This window comes from Mastigoproctus giganteus, chromosome 10, assembly GCF_048544385.1.
Source record: "Mastigoproctus giganteus isolate SK-2022 chromosome 10, ASM4854438v1, whole genome shotgun sequence".
NCBI lineage: Eukaryota > Metazoa > Arthropoda > Arachnida > Uropygi > Thelyphonidae > Mastigoproctus > Mastigoproctus giganteus.
The window spans coordinates 154,040,785-154,060,776 of NC_143584.1; the positions used below are offsets into that span (position 1 = coordinate 154,040,785).

Sequence of the window (19,992 nt, forward strand, 5' to 3'; positions counted from 1 at the left end):
GATTGGTTTCGGAGGATGGAGAGGTGTATTGAATGTAGAGGAAATTACTTTGAAAAAATTAAATAAACAAAGCTGTATTGCAAAACTTTCCTAGTACCCTTTGTATGTATATATTTTTCTTTACATTTTACGATATATAAATATTATATTAGTGAAATCGATCCAAAAATAAACTAAATGAGATCTCACTGATATTCACACAGAAAATACCAGTAAATAAATTATGTAAAATTTATTCTTCAGCACGGAAACACAAGTGATGAGTACTCGTGGAGCACCGGCTGAGAAACCGGGTTTAGACTGTTGGATGAACGGTGATGTTTAAGGTTAGGGAGGAGCCAGGGTCTCCGCGTTCGGGTGTGCAGTTGTGACAGTGTACAACTGCATCAAGGAGGTCACCACAGGCGTTTAATAGTTTTACAATTTTTTTAAATGAAAAAGGAGAATGGACGATTATTGTCATTTTGTTTATACTTTACTGTAAACGTTGCCGGCCCATTACTTATCATCTAAAATTTGTTTTCAGGCGTAAATTATAAGAAGAAATGATAAACATACTGATAAAAGAGCATATATTTTGTTGCAAAGTTTTATTATTATTAGCTATATGGTGCAAGGAAGCCTAAGGCTTATGCTGCACCAGCCAAAAAAAATCTGAATTACCCTGAGAGAGAGAGAGAGAGAGAGAGAGAGAGAGAGAGAGAGAGAGAGAGAAAAAACAAGAGTCAGAAGTAGAAGGGATCACCCTGGGTGCAAGCCCATACTCACCAGATGTGAGCCCCAAAAGTTAGAACATAAGTTGTAATTTTTTTTTTTAATACTTGAATTTCAAAATGTATTTTGTTTATTTAACGAACATTACGAAATGTGCTAAAATAGCTACAATTAATTATTATTAATTGTAGCTAAAATAGCTACAATTAATTAATTATTAATTATTCTTTTTTTTTTTTTTTTTTTTTTTTGGAAGGTGAAAATTTTGCGGGAAGGAATCCAGAATTTGTAGTTACGCTTTTCTCTGGATTATATACAGTATATAGTTTTATTATTGTTGCAGTTGTAGTATTGTTGCTGTGCAGTTGAGAAATTCCAGTAAACTAATGATAGAAAAAGCTCTACAGTATGTTCTGCATAGCAATATAATTCTAATTATTCTACTCTGGAAGGACCAGATTGATTTATTAAAATTTATGAAAATACTTTTTTTAGAATTTATTATGGGCGCTGCTTCAATTAAATTTTATGCTGCCTGTCGTTTATATAACACAATTAATCATCGTGTATTTAGTGATTTCATATGATTAATCAGTAATATCAAATATATCAGATATCAAGTAAGCAAATCTCATTGCCTATATTATTATGATTATTAGCCATATGGTGCAAAGAAGCCTGAGGCTTATGCTATAACAGTCGTTTGTGTTGATTATACACCATTTGTAATAAGATCTCTTGTGGGCAGGCTGAGATTACATGTGTGTATTTTCTTGTCAAATATTTAGTCCATCATTTTTCTTAATTCTTACCTTTGAACTTTCAAATAGGTTACTTGGAGATTTATGTTACTGTGGAAACTGAGATAAAGGTCACATTTTACTAACTTTTTAAGACTCGTAGTCATTCCTTAAAACTAGATCAATCCTTTTGAGCGTCCTCAATGGCTCTTTTACAGTTTCCCTTGGGCAGAATAAAGCTACACTTCCTTAAATCTTTTGTGATTTTTGTAATCCCCTAGTTTGTAAGGTGAAGTGCAGTTGTTTCTGCCGTTTCAGTACGATGTTGTTGGTTGTTTGATATATTTGTAAGCATTGGGTTTCTGCCGGTAATCCTTGACATTTGGGATGACTTTCGGTGTTGAGCCTCGGTAAATTTCCCAGAACTAATAATCTAAAAAAGTTTCTTTACTTTTAATAACAAGAGTTATTTATTATTTCTTTGACTGTATTCTTATGGCAGTCGGAATGGAACTGAAATATTTTATGCGAAATGTTAAACAGTTATTGAAGTTATGTTTTGCAGCAGTGGTTTTACTTCTACCCAGAATTTTTTTAATTATTATTAGGCCGGACTTTTAGTGGGAGGAAGACTCGTTTCACATTGATAGCTTTTACAAGCATCAACACGTGACAATGCATTTAATAATATTGTATAAAACAATATGTTCGGGCGGGGAGGGCTTTAGCCAAACTGCTGTATTGGCCGTTGGATAATACCAACTAGCGGTTCTCAACCGGTGATTCGCGAACCCTTGGGGGTTCACACTAAAAATTCTGTAATGGCGTCTGCTTAGATTTATATAGGTATATTATTGTAAGCTACAAAATATAATTAATAATAAACAATAAAGTAAAATAAAATTAAATAAAAAGTAAAGAATTGCCAAAGAAAGAAACCACATCTCCCACAATTCGTTATACAGGTGACCCCCGCTTAACGCTGATAATTCGTCCCGGAAAAACAGAGCGCTAAGTGAATCCGCGCTAAGTGAGCGCCGCATTCCCATAAGGTAGCATATGTATTTGTAAGTTGCGGTCGGTGCCATAGGATATTTCCTAATCAATAATAAACGGTAGTGAAAAGGTGCACAAATGTCGGTCAAAATATTTAATACAGTATTCAAATATTTGTACATATAAATATTCTGCATTACATACGTATATAACTATGTGGTAACTACTTATATCAAAATTAAACTTAAAATTCCAATTAAAATCATGAATTTAATTGATCTAAATTGATTTTAATTGATTTAATTTAATCATGAAAAATGTGTCGATTTTGGGTTGGCCCTCTTCTAAATAAACTAAAAGGGGTATTAATTTTAAATCCCCCGCAGCGTTACCACCCAACAATAAAGTCACCCGATCCTTCGCCGCTTTGAAACCTGGCATGTTTTTTTTTTATTCTTTCAATATGGAACTTCTTTTAGACATTCGTTTCCATAAAAGCCCTGCTTCATCTATGTTATAAACTTGTTGAGAAGTATAACACACAACACTCTTCTTCATTAATTTTAACAAGTTCTTTTTTGAAAGTTTCGGTTCCTTGATCTGCACTTGCGGCTTCTCCCTAGATTTTAAATCTATTCAACCAGCCCTTACCAGTTTTAAATGGTTCCACATTTTTTTTTTTTTTTTTTTTTTCAGGTGAGTTTTCTTCAGATCATCATATTGGCTAATCTCTCTCTCTCTCTTTTTTTTTTTTTTTTTTTTTTTGTAATATTTAACTTAACTGAATTCTTCATTGGATATGATCTTCAATAAAATGAGTTAACATCTTTCCATTTCAATCCTAATAGTCGGCCTAGCCCTAGTTGCTTGCAGTGGAACAATTATAAAAAAATAAAGAATTAATTCTTTATTTTTTTATAATTGTTCTTGCGAGGTCCTAAATTATGGCACACATCCGCCTGTCGTTGACCGGAATCGATTCGCTTCAAAACGTTAATTTAATTTTCAAATTCAGTCTTTTTCTTACATTTATAGTCTTCGTACTGCGCCCAGACGTTGTTGCTTTTTCATCCTTATCATCCATTATTAACTCATCGAAAATGTAACTGCGTTGGTTGCATTAATTATGATACAATGTTCAAGTAAACTGTCCGTTAACCACGATGTCTAATACTGTACTGAGTGATGACTAGACTTCAGATAAATGCATATAACACAAAATTTACAAGCAATATACTTGATCATTTTTTAAAATGTTGATCTCGGAACTATGTAACAAGTCACTGTACTGCAATTAAATTAGCGTGCGAGAAAATTTCACTGAGCGTGGGAAAATTTCTCAAGTCGGCGTGGGAAACATTTTAATGCTGTTTTGCTATTCATTTTCAAGCTATCGATCCCATCAAATGAAACGATTTCGTTAAATATGCCAAAAATTATCTGTGACAGCGTTATAGTCAGATACGATTATAATATAAGAACAGCGTTGTAGCGAATCAGCGTAAAGCGAACCGCGTTATAACGGGGCCTGCTGTAATAGTTTACTATCTTACAGTATATCATGTTAAATAAATGTTTTCCATACTATTTTTTTTTTTTTTTTTTTTTTTTTTCATTCTCAATGATCATTGTTATGTATAGATACTTCTTTTTTAGAACCTATAGTACTTAACCTTGCATGGGCTTGAAGGTGGAAAAGATGAAAGAAGATACTTGTTGACATTAGACTTGAATTTCTGTGGATTGTAATTTTCAAAAAAATATGTATGAAGGGAGGTTGTTCCAGAAAATGCAAGTTGAATAAATAAATGAGGAAGAAGAAAAGTTGGTTCTGTGAGTTTGGACTCGGACAGTAAAAGGATGTTGACTGGTTGCGGTACATGTTCGGACTACTTTGAAAGAGAGAGCAGGAATTATAGGAGTTAATTCAGAAGAACAGTGCCCATGCAAGTATCTATAGAAAAGGTATTCAACAGAAACAGAAAGTCTATCAGACATAGAGTGGAGAGACTCTGTTAGAGATTAAACATTAATTAACCTAACTGCCCTCTTTTGAATGGAATCTTAAAGCCTGAGAGAGGTTTTAGGGGCACTGCCCCAGATGTGGGAAGAATATTCCGTTGTAGTGCAGATTTATGATTTCTACAGAGTCAACAACTGGATGAAAAGTAATGCTGAGAGCCAAAGAGAAAACCCAGTTTATTAGATGCAGAGGAAGCAATATTACTAATGTGCTTTATGCCAAGAGAGATTAGAAGTCAGGGTAATCCCCAAGATCTTGCCTAGAAATCAGAGCATCATCGAAGCATACGAGCAGAAGAATCCTTTTTGCGAGATATAAGACAACCGAGTTTTAGAAGGATTGAAATTAAGTTATCTTTGCCTTCAGTGAGAAAGAAGGCAGTGATTGGCAGGTGAAGGCATATCCCACTGACTGTTCTCCTCCTCACCCGCATGTCACAGGTGATTGTAACGTGAAATCATAATATGAAATGAAAAATAAATGGCGATATGGAGTAAAAAATAGGTGAATAAAAAGTAGTAAAAATTAACACTAGACATAACCACTGATAATTCTCGATTACTAGATGATTTTGAGTTCATTAACAATGAGGATTGCTCATGCATGTCAACAGAAATGTTTTTTATTTGGGGGGCTCCACCCCCCAAACCACCGCTTTTGTGGTCATTCATTACTAGACGATTTCGAGTGAATAATGAGAATTGCTTATGCACGTCTACAGAAATGCTTTTTATTTTACCTCACCGCTGCACCCCCATTACCCACCATTTTAGATACGGACATAAACCCTCTATCCAACAAAATTTAAATCATTAGATTATCATTTATAGTTTACGAGATATAAGCGCGACAAATATTGCCATTTTTTTGGTCGCTAGAGTTTTCGTAGAGACCCCCTCTATACCGGACTGAATTTAAAGATGCATTCACATCAAAAAAACAAAAATTTATTGCTCAGATTGAATGAAGAAAACTAGAAATAGTAAAATATGAAATGGAAATATATATTGGAGACCATACTGCTGTACGGGATTTCATGTACGTGCAGGTTGCTTTAAATAAAATTGCACTGTGGGTTTCTCTCATGTTTAGATTTAGGCAATTTGTCTGATGGACCTATTATTCATATTTGGGTGGAAATTTTTGAATTCAATTTTAGGGTTGGTCTAAGTAATACTAAGTATTATTTAGAAATTGTAAAATGTAAAGAGTTTTTACGATTTTTAAATTTAATTTTTACCTAATCGTTTATTTTATTTTTTTTTTCATTTCCCTCTGTCCTTGTTTAGGCTAAAAACATCTCATTGGTAAAATGAGTTTAGTAAAAAAAACAAAAGGTCAAGTTATATTTTATGCCACTATTCGAGAGGGATTCAAGCAAAAAATGGAATAAACACTAAACCTAAAGGGGTAATCCTTAGAATACAGTATCTCTTTAGGTTAGTGTGTTCATTCTGTTTTTCACTTGATTTTCTCTCTCTCTCTCTCTCTCTCTCTCTCTCTCTCTCATAACATAACATAACATGACCTTTTTTTGAGTAGCTGAAAATGAAAGTCTAGTTAAAAAAAAAAACACAGAAATAAACACATTAACCTAAAGGGATATTGTATACTAAAGATTATGGAATCCCTTTAGATTAGTGTGCATATTTTGTTTTTCTCTTGAATCCTTCCCTAATAGTAGCATAACATAACGACTTTTTTTTTTTACTAGACTCATTTTCGGCTAGTCAAAAAAGGTCATGTTGTGTTATGCCACTATTCGGGAGGGATTCAACAAAAAACATTAGTGTTTATTCTCTTTTTTTGCTCGAGAAATGTTGGAATGAGTACAGAGAAGGGCAATGAGATTGGTGAGAGGAACAAAGGGATACTCTTAGCAAGAACTGCTTCAGTTCTGCAAATTGTAGTAGCGAAGACTGGGCACATCTGAGGTGATCTAATTTAGCTGTTTCAGGCTTTGAATGGATTTAGTAAGCTCATTGCTGATGAGATTCTGTCTCTTGTTCAGACTACCCACATGAGGGGGCCACAAATTCAAATTGAGGAAGGACAGTTGCAGAATATATGTGTAGAATTTTGCCTTTAGCTAGCAGGTGGTTGATTACTGGAGCAAACTTCCATCTGTTGTTGTGATAGGTGATAGCTTAAATTAATTCAAGGAAGACCTAGACAAACTATTGGAGGGAATGAATAAGTGATATGAGAAGTATCTTTTTTTTTTTTTTGACTGATGCAAGAAGGCAAGACTGATAAGCTTGCCTTCTTGCATCGTTTGCCACTACCAATGCTAATGCTAACTCTCTCTCTCTCTAGCATCTCATATGCCACATGGAGAATGGGAGTTGCCTATAAAAAAAAAGATAGATGCTTTTGCTCACCTATAATTCAGAGTATATCAAAATAGAAACAGAAAATACTGTAGAATGAGTGACTGTTTTGTTGGAAAAAGGGTATATATATATATATATATGTATGGGATGATTTGATTTTATATGCAAATATAAAAAAATAACAGAAAAATTTTAAGAAGTGACATCTTTCAGATGCATCATTAGCAGTATAGGATTAAATGGATTTTCATCCTAAAAAAGAGCTCTTTAGCATTACTGATATAAATGTGACACCTTTTTTTTTTTTTTTTTTTTTTTTCATAACAATAATTTTGTCTGTTTCATCATTTTTAGTAAATTAATTTTAGAGATTCTGGTGTCTTACTGATTCACAGTGCCAGGCAGTCTTATAAATAGTCATATTAATGGAGGATGCAATTCTTCTATCAGGTTTTGTCAAGCAACAGAGTAGTGTTGCTTCACAAAAACTACTAGTGAATGGTTGGTTTCTTGCACAAAATGGGTACCAAAGAAAAGTCAGTGTTAATCAAGAGTGGGTAATTGATTGCTGGAACAAACTTCCATCTGTCGTTGTGGAAGTTGATAGCTTAAATAAATTCAAGGAAAAAGTGGATAAACTTTCGGAGCGAATGGATGGGTGAAATGGGGAGGTTTTTTTTTTTTTTTTTTTTTCTGATGTATAAGCTTGCTTTCTTGCATCATATGCCTCTACTAATGCTAATAGCTGTTGTATTAGTGATATAGCTGTAGCCATGAGATAATGTACTTGGTCACAAATACACATGTTGAGAGGTTGAGCCCCTTTACTGCCAAAAAAAATGCAAAGCCTGTTGTTGCCAAGTCCACCACTTTGGGGGGGGGGGGAACTTAAAAAATCAGAGTGCCAAACAGTCCAGTCAATAAAGCAACTTGTAATAAAGTTGATTTTATTATAGTAATAAAGTTGATAGTCACTTGGAATTCTTGTGCACTGGGTAGGGGTATGGTTGAATTTATTGTTTCACCACTGACTTGCTGATTGTAATATTTGGGCTGTGCCACAGACTTGGTGAATCTGAATTATTTGTAAATGCTTTAAATAGCCATATATTGTATAGAATGGTCGAGAGTTGAATAAAAAATTGTTAATTTCAAAGTTAAAATAAACAAAGTTTTAATTAGTTTTCGGTGTGTTTCAGATTATCTGGTGAACCCATTGAATGTAAAGAATTAGTTAACTAACATTTGAAGAAAGATGATACCTTCAAAATTGTATTTGAAATATAAAAACAGTAAAGAGGTTAAGTGTGTATCGGAATGTGTTTATTGGGTTATCAGCAGGCCACACTTAATTTAGAGAAAGATGTTACTTCACTATGCAATTTTCATGAATTTTTAAAGAATCATGCAGATTCCACAGTAAGAAATAGTTTTTTGTATAGAATACTTTTAGAATTGCATCTGCTCTTATAGTATAATTTTTTTGAATAAAAAAATATTTTTTTACTCTCCCTATATATGAGAAGAGCAAACAAAATCATAAAATGCAACTAAAACTACAAAAGTTAAGACTTCATTTTCAGAACTGTATGTGTTAGACAGATTTTACCACACACTTGGAAAATTTCTGCTCTTTAGTAATCTTAAACTGTTCTTTAGTAATTTGTTGGGTATTCTTTGTCTAGATACTCAACAGTAACACTCTGGAAACTGCATGAATTGCATAATCATTTAAAGTGCTGTGTTATCAAGCACTGTTAATGGCTTTAATTTCGATGCATTGCTTGGCCAAGGCAGGGTGTTGATGTTTATACTTTCTGACCAGTGTTTGATAACTTTACTTGCATGATATGGTGCATTTTCATATTGGAAAGTGAGTATGCCTTCCAGGATATTTTTTATATTTTTTCCCATTAACTCTTCTTTCAACAATCCATAGCAAAAAAGATTCAGTGCAAACTTCACACTGCCAGTTATGCACTTTGATTTCAGTGATTCATTAGTGGAATGATGAACACAAGAACTATTATTATCTGTATGACTAACATTAATTTTGAATTGATTACTAAATATTAATTTACATCAGTAAGTTTTGTTTTGGTTGATGTGATCCTTTGTCCATTGCAATCACTTTTGGTATTGAAATTTACTAAGAGGAGGCTCTTGACAGTTGCAGGATTTCAACAATTATCTCTGAGCTGTTTTACCACAGACTTTTTGTGCCTGATAGTACTTGTTATTTTTGAGAAAGCCAACTTGATAACATGATGTGTGTTTTGTACATAATATTTTTAAAATTGCATCTGCTTTTAGTGTATAATTCTTTTTTTTTAACACAGTTACTTTTTCTCTTGAGGGATTAATGCTTCACAATTTTACACTCTTTGCCACAAATGGATTTATTCACACTAATCATATTAGCAACATTTTAAAATGTGCCCTTCCTCAACTAAAGTAATATTTTTTCACCTTTTTTTAGTAGTTGCAAAATTAAATGTATGTAAAAAAAGAGAGTAACTGTTCAGAATCACCTCAGAAGAACCTCAAAATTGCTAATTTTGAAAGTACAACTGCTCAATATGGTTTTGAAAAGCACTCGTAGCAGACAACTTAGCAACAGATGTACATTCATGTGTGCATCTGTTTAAGATTTTTTTGTTACAATTAATTTCCATTTTGAAAAAAATGTGCCTAATTTCTTATTACTATAATTTTAGTTTTTCATTTTCATGTATAACTGAATAATAAACCCTAGTTTTAATTGCGTACCTTGTGCAGAAATTTAAATATTCGTAATGAAACAGATTTCATTTCTTTCTATGTGCCTTGTTATGTACTTGGAAATGTGGCTTTCACTTTCTATCTTTTGGTCTTTGCAATTATTATTTGATTTATACTATTTTCTAATACTCTGACTATTTTGATTTCATTATGAGGTAGTACATTTATAGAAATTCTCTGATTTGTATTCATTGTCATTCATTAGTAAAAATATTTTGCACTTGCTCCTTTGAAGAACAGGTGCAAAATGAGATTAATATCACTAAATACTAACAAATTAATTATAATTAAGATTACTAGATTAATCATTTGTAGTTTTACACTTTTCTGAGATCTGTGATTTTTCACTAATATACTAATATTTTCTTCTATATTTCTTCTTTTAATATATACTAACTCCACAAACTTACTTTTTAGACTCAGAGTCGTCTTATGATGACTTTGCGGATGATATTAGACCAATTGGTAAGTTTCCAATAATATAGCATGCATGATTTTTTAATGCATATTGCAATAATACTCTGGTTTCCAAAATTAAAGGAAAAGACACTTGAAGTGTGAATATCTTAAAACTATTACAATATGCCTAAAAACATACCATATAGTAATTTAGAATGTTTTTAACCTACTTTAACATACAAAATAATTATAATTTATTTATCTGCACGAGGTTTATCTAGCATGACCACGTAGAGGCTTGTTTTGCCACAGTAAAACAAGCTTCTGTTACGTAATTTAGTATTTGTTTCGTATTACCATGTAATTTGCATCCCTCTTCTCCCATTGGCTGAATAAATTTCACTAGGATGAAAATTATTTTAATATATAGAAAGATATATATATATCACACATATGACATGGCATTAAAATACACTTGAAATGATTTTCTTTAGTATCTCTCAGTGCAGTGCAATGCATTTAAAAAAATGTGACATATTTCATAAATCTTTCATATCTGGGTGAGTTACTGAAGGGTGAGGAAAGGGGTAGCACTTGTTAAAGGCAAAGAAATAAGTTTTAATTTCAGGAAAGGAGAAATGACACCTTAAGATTGTACATGACCTCTGTCAACTGGGAAGATAGCTTACAGAGCATGAATACATCAGATTACGGAACCTCTTTAAAGCTATAGTCACAGGAGCCTTGAATGCATATATACCATTAAGAAAATACAGCACAAGGATTCTGAGATGAATGAAAAATGAACTAGCCAGTTTAATTCAGCAGAAAAAGATGCCATGGAAAAATCATAGGGAGATAAAAAGTACTGAAGCCAGTTACAAATTGATCTGTAATAGTACTACAGATAAAGATAAGGCTGGCAAAGGCAAATTATGAGAAATTTCTGGCTAAGAGAGCAAAGAGCAGGGACAGGGAGTTTTTCACATATATGAATACAGAGAAGAGAAGAATGAATCAGATCAGACCCTTGTGTGTTTTTTTTTTTTTTTTTTTTATGAAAACCCCAAACACGAAAGGTATCAAAACCTATAGTACTTAGTACCGTGCATGGGTTGAAGGAGAAGTATGGGGGAGGGGGGTGCCGGAAACTTTGCTCTAGAGACTAAACATGGGTTTCACCACTGTAATGGGTGCAGGAAAGTCTTAGATAACGCAGCTGATTTGGTTGAGCTGATTGGTACTTTGCATTGATATTTACAGAAGAAACAGTGCTAATGGTGTGGAGAAACTGTGAATGAAACTAGAAAGTATGAAATTAGAGATTGATATTTCAGAAGATTTTTTTATTAGAAAAACTTTCTGTATTCAGTAGGAAACTTTTTAGAGCTTAAAAGTGTGTAGGATCTCTGTAGTTGATGACATGTACCCTGTAATTTTGAGGGATGTGACAAGAGAGTGCACTGAACCATTAAGGTTAATTATGAGGGCATCATTGGACTTGGGATAGATTCTCTTGGGTTGGAGATATGCCAGAATTTCGCCAATACATAAAGGCAGTTCTAAGAGTGAACTGTGTAACTAAGTACTGGTCAGCTTGACTTCAGCTATAGGCAAAATCATGGATGCAGTGATCAAGAGTGCAATAGAGGATCATTTAAATAGGAATGGAATTCTGGAGGAAACACAGCATGGTTTTGTTAAGGGAAAATCATGTTTAATAAAATTCAGAGCAAAAAGCCTCAGACTGCAGAAAAATTTACAGACATAAGTTAGTACAAATGCATCATGTCTGTATGCAGTACATTAACTGAAGTTATTATAGTGGTATCGTTTTATTACATCTTATATTACGAATGGATTTACGAGTCGCTATTTGGTTATATTTTGAAGAAGTAATGCTTCCCCAATAGGGAAGAATTATTCTCAGTGGATACCACTACCCAGATGGCCATTTCAGGGCTATTTGGCCTTTCATCAGTGGTTGGTAGGTACCCTGATGGTATAACAGCTGAAAACCCAGTGGAATTAAGTCCACAACATGAGAGATGTCAGTAGTTTGATACTTAATGGAAATCCAGATCAGAAAGCGCAGACTTCAGAAAAATTTACAGACATATAAATTAGTGCAAATGCATCATGTCTATATGCAGTAAATTAACTGAAGTTATTATAATGGCATTGTTTCATTACATCTCATATTGTGAATGCCTTTACAGTGAGTCACCTATTTGGTTATACTTCGAATAAGTGATGCTTCCCCAATAGAGGAGACTATTGCTACTTATTCTCGGTTGGTACCACAACCCAGACAGCTGTTTCGGGGCTATTTGATCCTTCATCATCGGTGGGTGGGTAGGCACCCTGATGGTATAACAGCTTATTATTTCTTATATGTTGCCATGAAATAATTATTAAATTTTTCCGTATTTTGTTTCATTATTATTATTTTTTTTATATTTAACAGCTGAAGCTGAACGACTTAAAAGGCAGTTTCCTGAAAATGAACGTCTTATAGCAAATATTCCAAGTCGATTTTTTGAAGTAATATATCCAGTTCAAGTTCGACATCATCAAAAGCTGGGTATTTCTACTAGGGAAACTGGTGCCAATAAGGTTTGTAATATGTACTGCTGATTTTGTTTGTACATTGTGTCATGATATTTATGTAAATCTGAATTCAAAATGTGCCTCAATATGATTTCACTATCATTTGTATTCTCAATACAAATAATAGTGAAATTATTTGCTCTATCAATCAGCAAAAATTACTTTTGCTAATTGATACAAGGCACTGTGATGTGCTTTGTTCTCTGCAGAAGTATTATGCATCTTTTTTATTATTATTATTATTATTATACTAGCAGTTCTGATATGTGCAATTACAAAGATTCATGTAGAACAGCCTCACAAACATCTCAATCCCCCCCCCCCCAGCATGAGAATAGTCATACAGTTCTGTTATATATGATTAACTAATGTGTATTGAGTCCTGATTGAAGTGTTTAAGACCTTAAATGGATGACATCTTTACTCCTTCTCGTTAAACACATATAAGGAGACTTAAACTGAAAAAAGGATGACTAGAATAGATGTATGAAAATTTGCCAGAGAGTAATTGAGTAAACTGGTGTTGTGAAAGGGGTAGTTTTAATAAATTTAAGGAAGAATTAGACAAATTATTAAAGGGGATAGAAAGATGAGGTGGGGTAGGTTTTCTTTTTTATTTATTTATTTTTGGCTGATACTGTATGAGGGTGCTTCCTTGCACCGTTTCCACTACTAATATTAAATAAATGGCCCATCATCAATGATAAAGTGCCTAAAAATTACTGGCAGTGCAGTTTGGTCAGGGATCTAGTGATGGGGGTTGGCTAGTGACACTGTGTAAGGGAGGGCTACAAAATTATCTTTTGTGATAAGTTAGTTAATTTTGATGTATTTGCAAATTAAAATTGGTAATGATGAAATAATTTTTTTTTTTTTTTTTTTTAACCCCAGAAGTTAGGAAAATTATTTTCTAGTGATATCAGATAGTAATCAACAAGTTAACAAATTATATTATCACCAAATGCTTAATCTCACAGCCTGAATATGATATTCATGCTTCATAGTCCGGTGTTAAGCTTGGGAGTGCATTAGTACACAAGTGGGTTGTGTTGAGTATAAACAGAAAATTTATTTGTTGACTATTATTTTATATTTTTTTATTCCTTCTCTCATTTTTGTTTTCCCAGTGCTTATGTTATACTAAAGTGACTCAGTGTTACATTGGCAATCTTTGTCTACTTGTACCATTTTAGAATCTGTGCATCTACCATTTTAGAATCTGTGCATCTTAATCAGATGCATAACTCTTTGCCCCCTCCCCCTTCTGTTGTGTCTGTCATCTATGTAACACGTATTCACTGCATCTCCTGTTTCAGAATGACACCATGTTTCAGATTGTCCTTTAATGTCATCATTTGATGACTTAACCAGTACTTAAGATTCATCAGAATTCATTTATCATGCCTGTGGCATTAGTGCAAGTATATGTGCACTTGTTTTTTCTATTAGTAATTGTAACGCAGCCTGTTTAATTGCTAGTCCCATGTGGACCTTCACTGGGCTCTTGTAATTCATCTTCCCTCCATGCTTCCACACTATTGCATGCTTCAATAGAAGTAGTGCATGAATGAGTTCTGCTTATGACTATCTCTAAACTATTAGTCTGCATATTCTCTCTCTCTCTCTCTCTCTCTCTCTCTCTCTCTCTCTCTCTCTCTCTCTCTCTCTCTCCATTCCCCCCCTCCCCTAAAATAGCAGTTTTCTGAACCACCTAAAATTGTCTCAATATTTTTGCATCAATAATCAAGCATGCCTATGAAAACAGTCCCTTTGTTAACTAGCACAGGCCATGCTGTGGAAAATTCTGCTCTGTGAGCCTTATACAACACAGTTTCTCTCCAGGGTTGAATTGATTGTTAAGATTCTTATCATGAGCTCCTCCTATTATGCCTTTGCAAAATTCCAGACACTTTCAAATTCTTCAGCATTAACTCAGTTTATTTCTTGACCTCATTCCACATCTATTAAGTAAAGCCATGCATTGTCTATGAACAGTAAAAGCCAGATGGATATCCTCTTCCTGGACATTAAAGCCACTTATGACAGGATAGAAATTCAACCCCTCCTCCACTCCCTGGAGTTTCACTGTTGCATTACAGGAAATTTACTCACGCTCTTACAGGAATTACTTACAGAGAGGCACATTATTGTTAAGCATGAAGATTTTAGCATCGCTTATACACTAAATAGAGGACTTCCTCAAGGAGGGGTTCTCTCTGCAACACTTTTTGCTGCAGCCCTTGATCCATTCCTCTCAACCTGCAATAACATCATTACCTACACAGACGACATAAAAATGTTCTTTCCATCCAGCAATAGTGTTAGTGAGCACAAGGTTGCTCTACAAGCCACACAACAGTTAACCAACCTGGCCAACTTCCTGGCTTCGATTGGTCGTGAAATAAACCCTCTCAAAACAGCCTAGATGTCTTTTTCCCAAAAACACAAGAAGCATAATATTGCCATGCTCTTAAACTCTCATAAAGATCTGGTTATTACCTGGTACAAGTTACCCCTCATGGAGCATTTCACTACCACAAAGAAGAAGACCCTAGCCGCCATCTGGCACTCAAGACAGGAATTAGCTGGGGTCCATAATGCTCAACTGGGGAAAGAATACATTGTTAGGTGCATTGCCCCGGTTGCCTTATACGCTTCGGTCATTTGGTCATCAGCTCCAGAAACGTACTTCAAAACCTTCCTAAGCACCGAATAATGGCTTAGGTGGTTAAACTGGATCTTCCAATTTCCCTTCACTTTATCAAGAGGCATTCTGTATGCAAATATGGAATGAACACCTTGGAAGTTTATTGTAATCAGGACAAATATTCATATCCTGGCAGTTACTGATAGGTAGATATGATGCACCAGTCCTATCAGGCATCATCTCACACCCACAAAGTCAGAGGCAATCATGCAGTCTGCAAATCAAACCACTCTCGTACAATCTAATCTCCTTGAAAATCTTTAACAGGATGTTTCCGCTTAATACAATGGAAATGCTTAACCAGTTTCAAGTGAAATTTTTCACTGTGAAAAATTATGCTCTAGTAAGACCTACATCTTCCAACAAACAACTGAGTCACAACAGTACTAACTAGAACCCATAGTCTCTTGTATGCAGTGCAAGTAAAAATTGAGCTGGGAAGCCTGCCTGCCATCAAAGGCGGTCCTAATGCACTGTTTTCTCAAAATGTCTGCCATGGTTTCAGACGTTTTGGAGGTTGACTGGCTAGCAACACAATCTTTTTGCTTCTCAGTGTTATGCTGCCTTCAAGCAATTTGTGCTCATAGTTTGTTAAGCACTTTACATGTTGTGGATACTCCTTTTTGAGACACCCAGCATGAAGGACCTTTTTTATTTTTAAACTGTCAATTTTTTGTAAATTTATTCTCTGAGTTGTAATTTTTTTATCCCTTTTGCTTGCACACTGTACAAGGGGTGATTGTAAATAGCAGTCAGTTGAATAAATAAATAATTTAATTGAATGAATAATCTAAAAGAGAAATATAAATAAATAAATAAATAATTTAATTGAATGAATAATCTAAAAGAGAAATATAAATAAATAAATAAATAAATAAATAATTTAATTGAATGAATAATCTAAAAGAGAAATATAAATAAATAAATAAAAACGTGACATTTGTAAGCAAAGTTACAGATTAAATAAGGTACCCACTGAAAGTCAAGGTGGAATGTTATTTTGATTTTTATAACCAACAGCATTCTTCAATCTACTTGGTTCACAAATATCACAGACAAGGCAGACTCAGATTTCCATCAAGGAAAACCTACATTGGAAATATTGTTTATTGAGAGGTTTTATGAAGTGCAAATAAATACATTTTCTGTTTATTCTCCAGGATAATACAAGTGTCAGAGGAGTTTACAAGATAGAGGGATATACAAGAAACATCTATATTTAGTAGTTGTGCAGGGATATTATATATTATATAATATATTCTCTCAGATCAGATTATTGTATATCTGATCTGAGAGATTCCAGAACACAGACCAACATCAGAAGAGGTAACAAAACAAAATTGAAATTAATAGTCTGTGGTTAATAACAAGCTGTACAGAAAGTATAGTTTAATGTGACCACATTTTTCAAAGAAGAATCTATTTGTATTCTTGTTGCATGACCACTGATATTACTGTTATTGTTAGCCTTATTCCATAGTCGGGTGGATAATGTTCAAATTGCACTGTATAGTATATATTCAGATATAATTTATAGACTTGAATATGAATATAAATTTCAGAAACTAGCTTGAGGAACTCTTAATTCTGGTGAAATGCCAGCTCTTAGCATGTTATAATTTTCCTGTTAATTGCCTCACCATAAAGTTCATCTTAGTTACTCTGAAACCTTGGGCAAGTGAGTGTGGGGATTAAATTCCTCTACAAGTTAGAATCTGGATGGAATGTAGAAAATTGAGAAGTTTCCAGGTCCATTTGAGAATCTAGGATTCTGTTGTGAATGTACATCTCTGTTCAGAGGTACGAAACTGTCCAGAGATTAATAGCTTAAAGGATTCCACAGGATATTATGTATTTTTAAATTAACTAATTTTTAATTTTTACTAGATCTGACTTCACAAGTTAGAATCTCTTTAGTAGTAGTAGTAGGAGTGGCATGTGATGCAAGAAAGCAAGTGTATGAGCTTATGCAGCATCAGCCAAAAAAAAAAAAAAAAAATCCCACCAATCCCTCCAAATGCCTGTCCAGTTCTTCCTTAAATTTATTCAACCTATCAACTTCCACAACGACAGATGGAAGTTTGTTCCAGCAATTAACCACCCGCTGGCTAAAGGCAAATTTCCGCACATCTATTCTACATCTGTCCTTTCTTAATTTGAATTTATGCCCCCTTAGGTTCGTAATCTGAACAAGTGGAAGGATCCCATCAGAATTCAGCATGCTCAACCCATTCAAGGCCTTATACACCTCAATCAGATCACCGTGCAGGTGCCTAGTATCCAGCCACTGCAATTTGCAGAACTTAAGCCGCTCTTGGTAAGAGGAACCCTTCATTCCCCTCACCAATCTTGTTGCCCTTCTCTGTACACGCTCAAGTAAATCTACATCCTTCCTAAAATGAGGCCTCCAGACCTGTACGCAGTACTCAAGGCGTGGCCTGACCATTGCCTTATACAGAGGGACAATCACCTCCTTCTCCCTGCTAGCAAAATTCCTATATATCATTGACAAAACCCAATGACCTGCCCTGGCAGCCTGTCTGCATTGCTCAGAAAACTTCATATCTGACTGCACAATTACTCCCAGGTCTTTTTCATTTTCAACCACCTTAAGTGTAGTACCACACAGTTGGTTAGTTTCTTTGGGGTTACTTCTACCCATATGCAGTACTTTGCATTTGTCAAGGTTGAACTTCAGTTGCCACTTCTTAGCCCATCTGCCCAAATTATCTAGATTATCAGTAGCACACTGCCCAAATTATCAGTAGCACACTGCCATTGCTGTCATTAACAACCCTGCCAACCTTTGTTTCATCTGCAAACTTCGACATTAAGCCTAATATACCTTCATCAATATCATTGATAAATATACAAAACAACAGTGGACCCAACACCGAACCCTGTGGGACTCCACTAATAACATTAGTCCACGAAGAGCAGCACCCATTGATTACCACCCTCTTATCTTCTCCCACTCACCCATCCTTTTATCCATTGTAGCAACTTACCCTTAATACCATTCTCCTCCAATTTGTACAATAGTCTTCCATGCCCAACAGTGTCAAAAGCTTTCCTGAAATCCAAATATATGATATCAAAGTTATTTTTTGCATCCAGTTCCATTGTAACCACATCATAATATCCTATCAAATTTGTCAGACAAGACTTTCCCTTAACAAATCCATGCTGTGTCTGAATTAATAATAATATATATATTTTAAGAATACTCTGTATGTTTTAAAGATGAGTTTTTGAGTTCTAAAAGGATTCCTACAAATTTAAATAGCAGAATTGCAATTAAAATCTGCCCTAAATAGGAACTAGCAGAGGAAGAGGTTTCACTGCTCGTGAGAAGTTGAACTTAGTTTCAGTTTAAAGAAGGTAAGGTAATTATTATCAAGGTTTGAAATGGCAGACAAAACTTTTAATGCTTCATCAGTTTATATTGACACACAAATTTCCAGTTTATGAGAACAGGCCAAGTGAAGAGGACATCATTGGTGTATGAGAGAAAGCATTTTTTTTTTTTTTTTTTTAAGATATAAAGATGGCAATGAAGAATAGGGCTGATCATCAGTTTATATTGACACACAAATTTCCAGTTTATGAGAACAGGCCAAGTGAAGAGGACATCATTGGTGTATGAGAGAAAGCATTTTTTTTTTTTTTAAGATATAAAGATGGCAATGAAGAATAGGGCTGATAAGCAACCACCAGGGAATTTCTGCCCTGTTCTCTCTAGTTAATAATTATTCCTCTAAAATTTGATAGAATAAACTAAATGAAGGATAATAGAGGATCTTTGATTAGAAAGAATTGTTCAAGTATAGAGAAAATAAAATTAATAGCAACCAAGTGAAAATGGCCAGATATAGCCTGATAACAATATGAAAAAATTCTTATAATTCCAGAAGTTGATAATGTTGTTTATTAAGGCATCTAAACACATTATTTTAGACCATTTTCTCATTTCATAATAGATATGGGTTGCTCTTCTGTTGATAATTTGGGCTTATAAGTGAAAAGCACATATTTGTGCGTTTCACTTATAAGTTGCTACAATGGATAAAAGGGTGGTTTAGTCGGAGAAGACAGAGTAGTAATCAATGGATGCTGCTCTTCATGGACTAATGTTATTAGTGGAGACCCCCAAGGTTTAGTGTCGGGCGCACTGTTGTTTTTTATATTTATCAGTGATATTGATGAAGGTATATGGGCTTAATGTTGAAGTTTGCAGCTTTTTTGGCATGGTTGTTAATTTTAGTAATGGCAGTGTGCTGCTGCAACAGGATATAAAAAATTTGGGCAGATGGGCTGATAAGTGGCAACTAAAGTTTAACATTGACAAATGCAAAGTACTGCATATGGGTAGAAGTAACCATAGAGAAACGTACCAACTGTGTGGTACTATACTTAGGGTGGTAGAAAATGAAAAAGACCTGGAAGTAATTGTGCAGTCAGATATGAAGTTTTCTGAGCAATCCAGACAGGCTGCCAGGGCAGGTCATGGGGTATTGTCAATGATATACAGGAATTTTGCTAGTAGGGAAAAGAAGGCGATTATCCCCTTGTATAAGGCAATGGTCAGGCCACATCTTGAGTACTGCATACAGGTCTGGAGGCCTCATTTTAGGAAGGATGTAGAGTTTCTTGAGCGTGTACAGAGAAGTTCAACAAGATTGGTGAGGG

General features: G+C 34.3%; 1 protein-coding gene across 1 annotated transcript in view; it reads left to right on the forward strand.

Moving 5' to 3' along the window:
- LOC150079395 (disintegrin and metalloproteinase domain-containing protein 11-like) overlaps positions 1 to 19,992 on the forward strand; it is a 445,660-nt gene that overhangs the window by 10,213 nt on the left and 415,455 nt on the right. The window contains exons 2-3 of the mRNA XM_090383050.1: positions 10,005 to 10,052; positions 12,454 to 12,602. Coding sequence (XP_090239176.1) covers positions 10,005 to 10,052; positions 12,454 to 12,602 — 197 coding nt within the window. The remainder of the gene's footprint in view (positions 1 to 10,004; positions 10,053 to 12,453; positions 12,603 to 19,992) is intronic.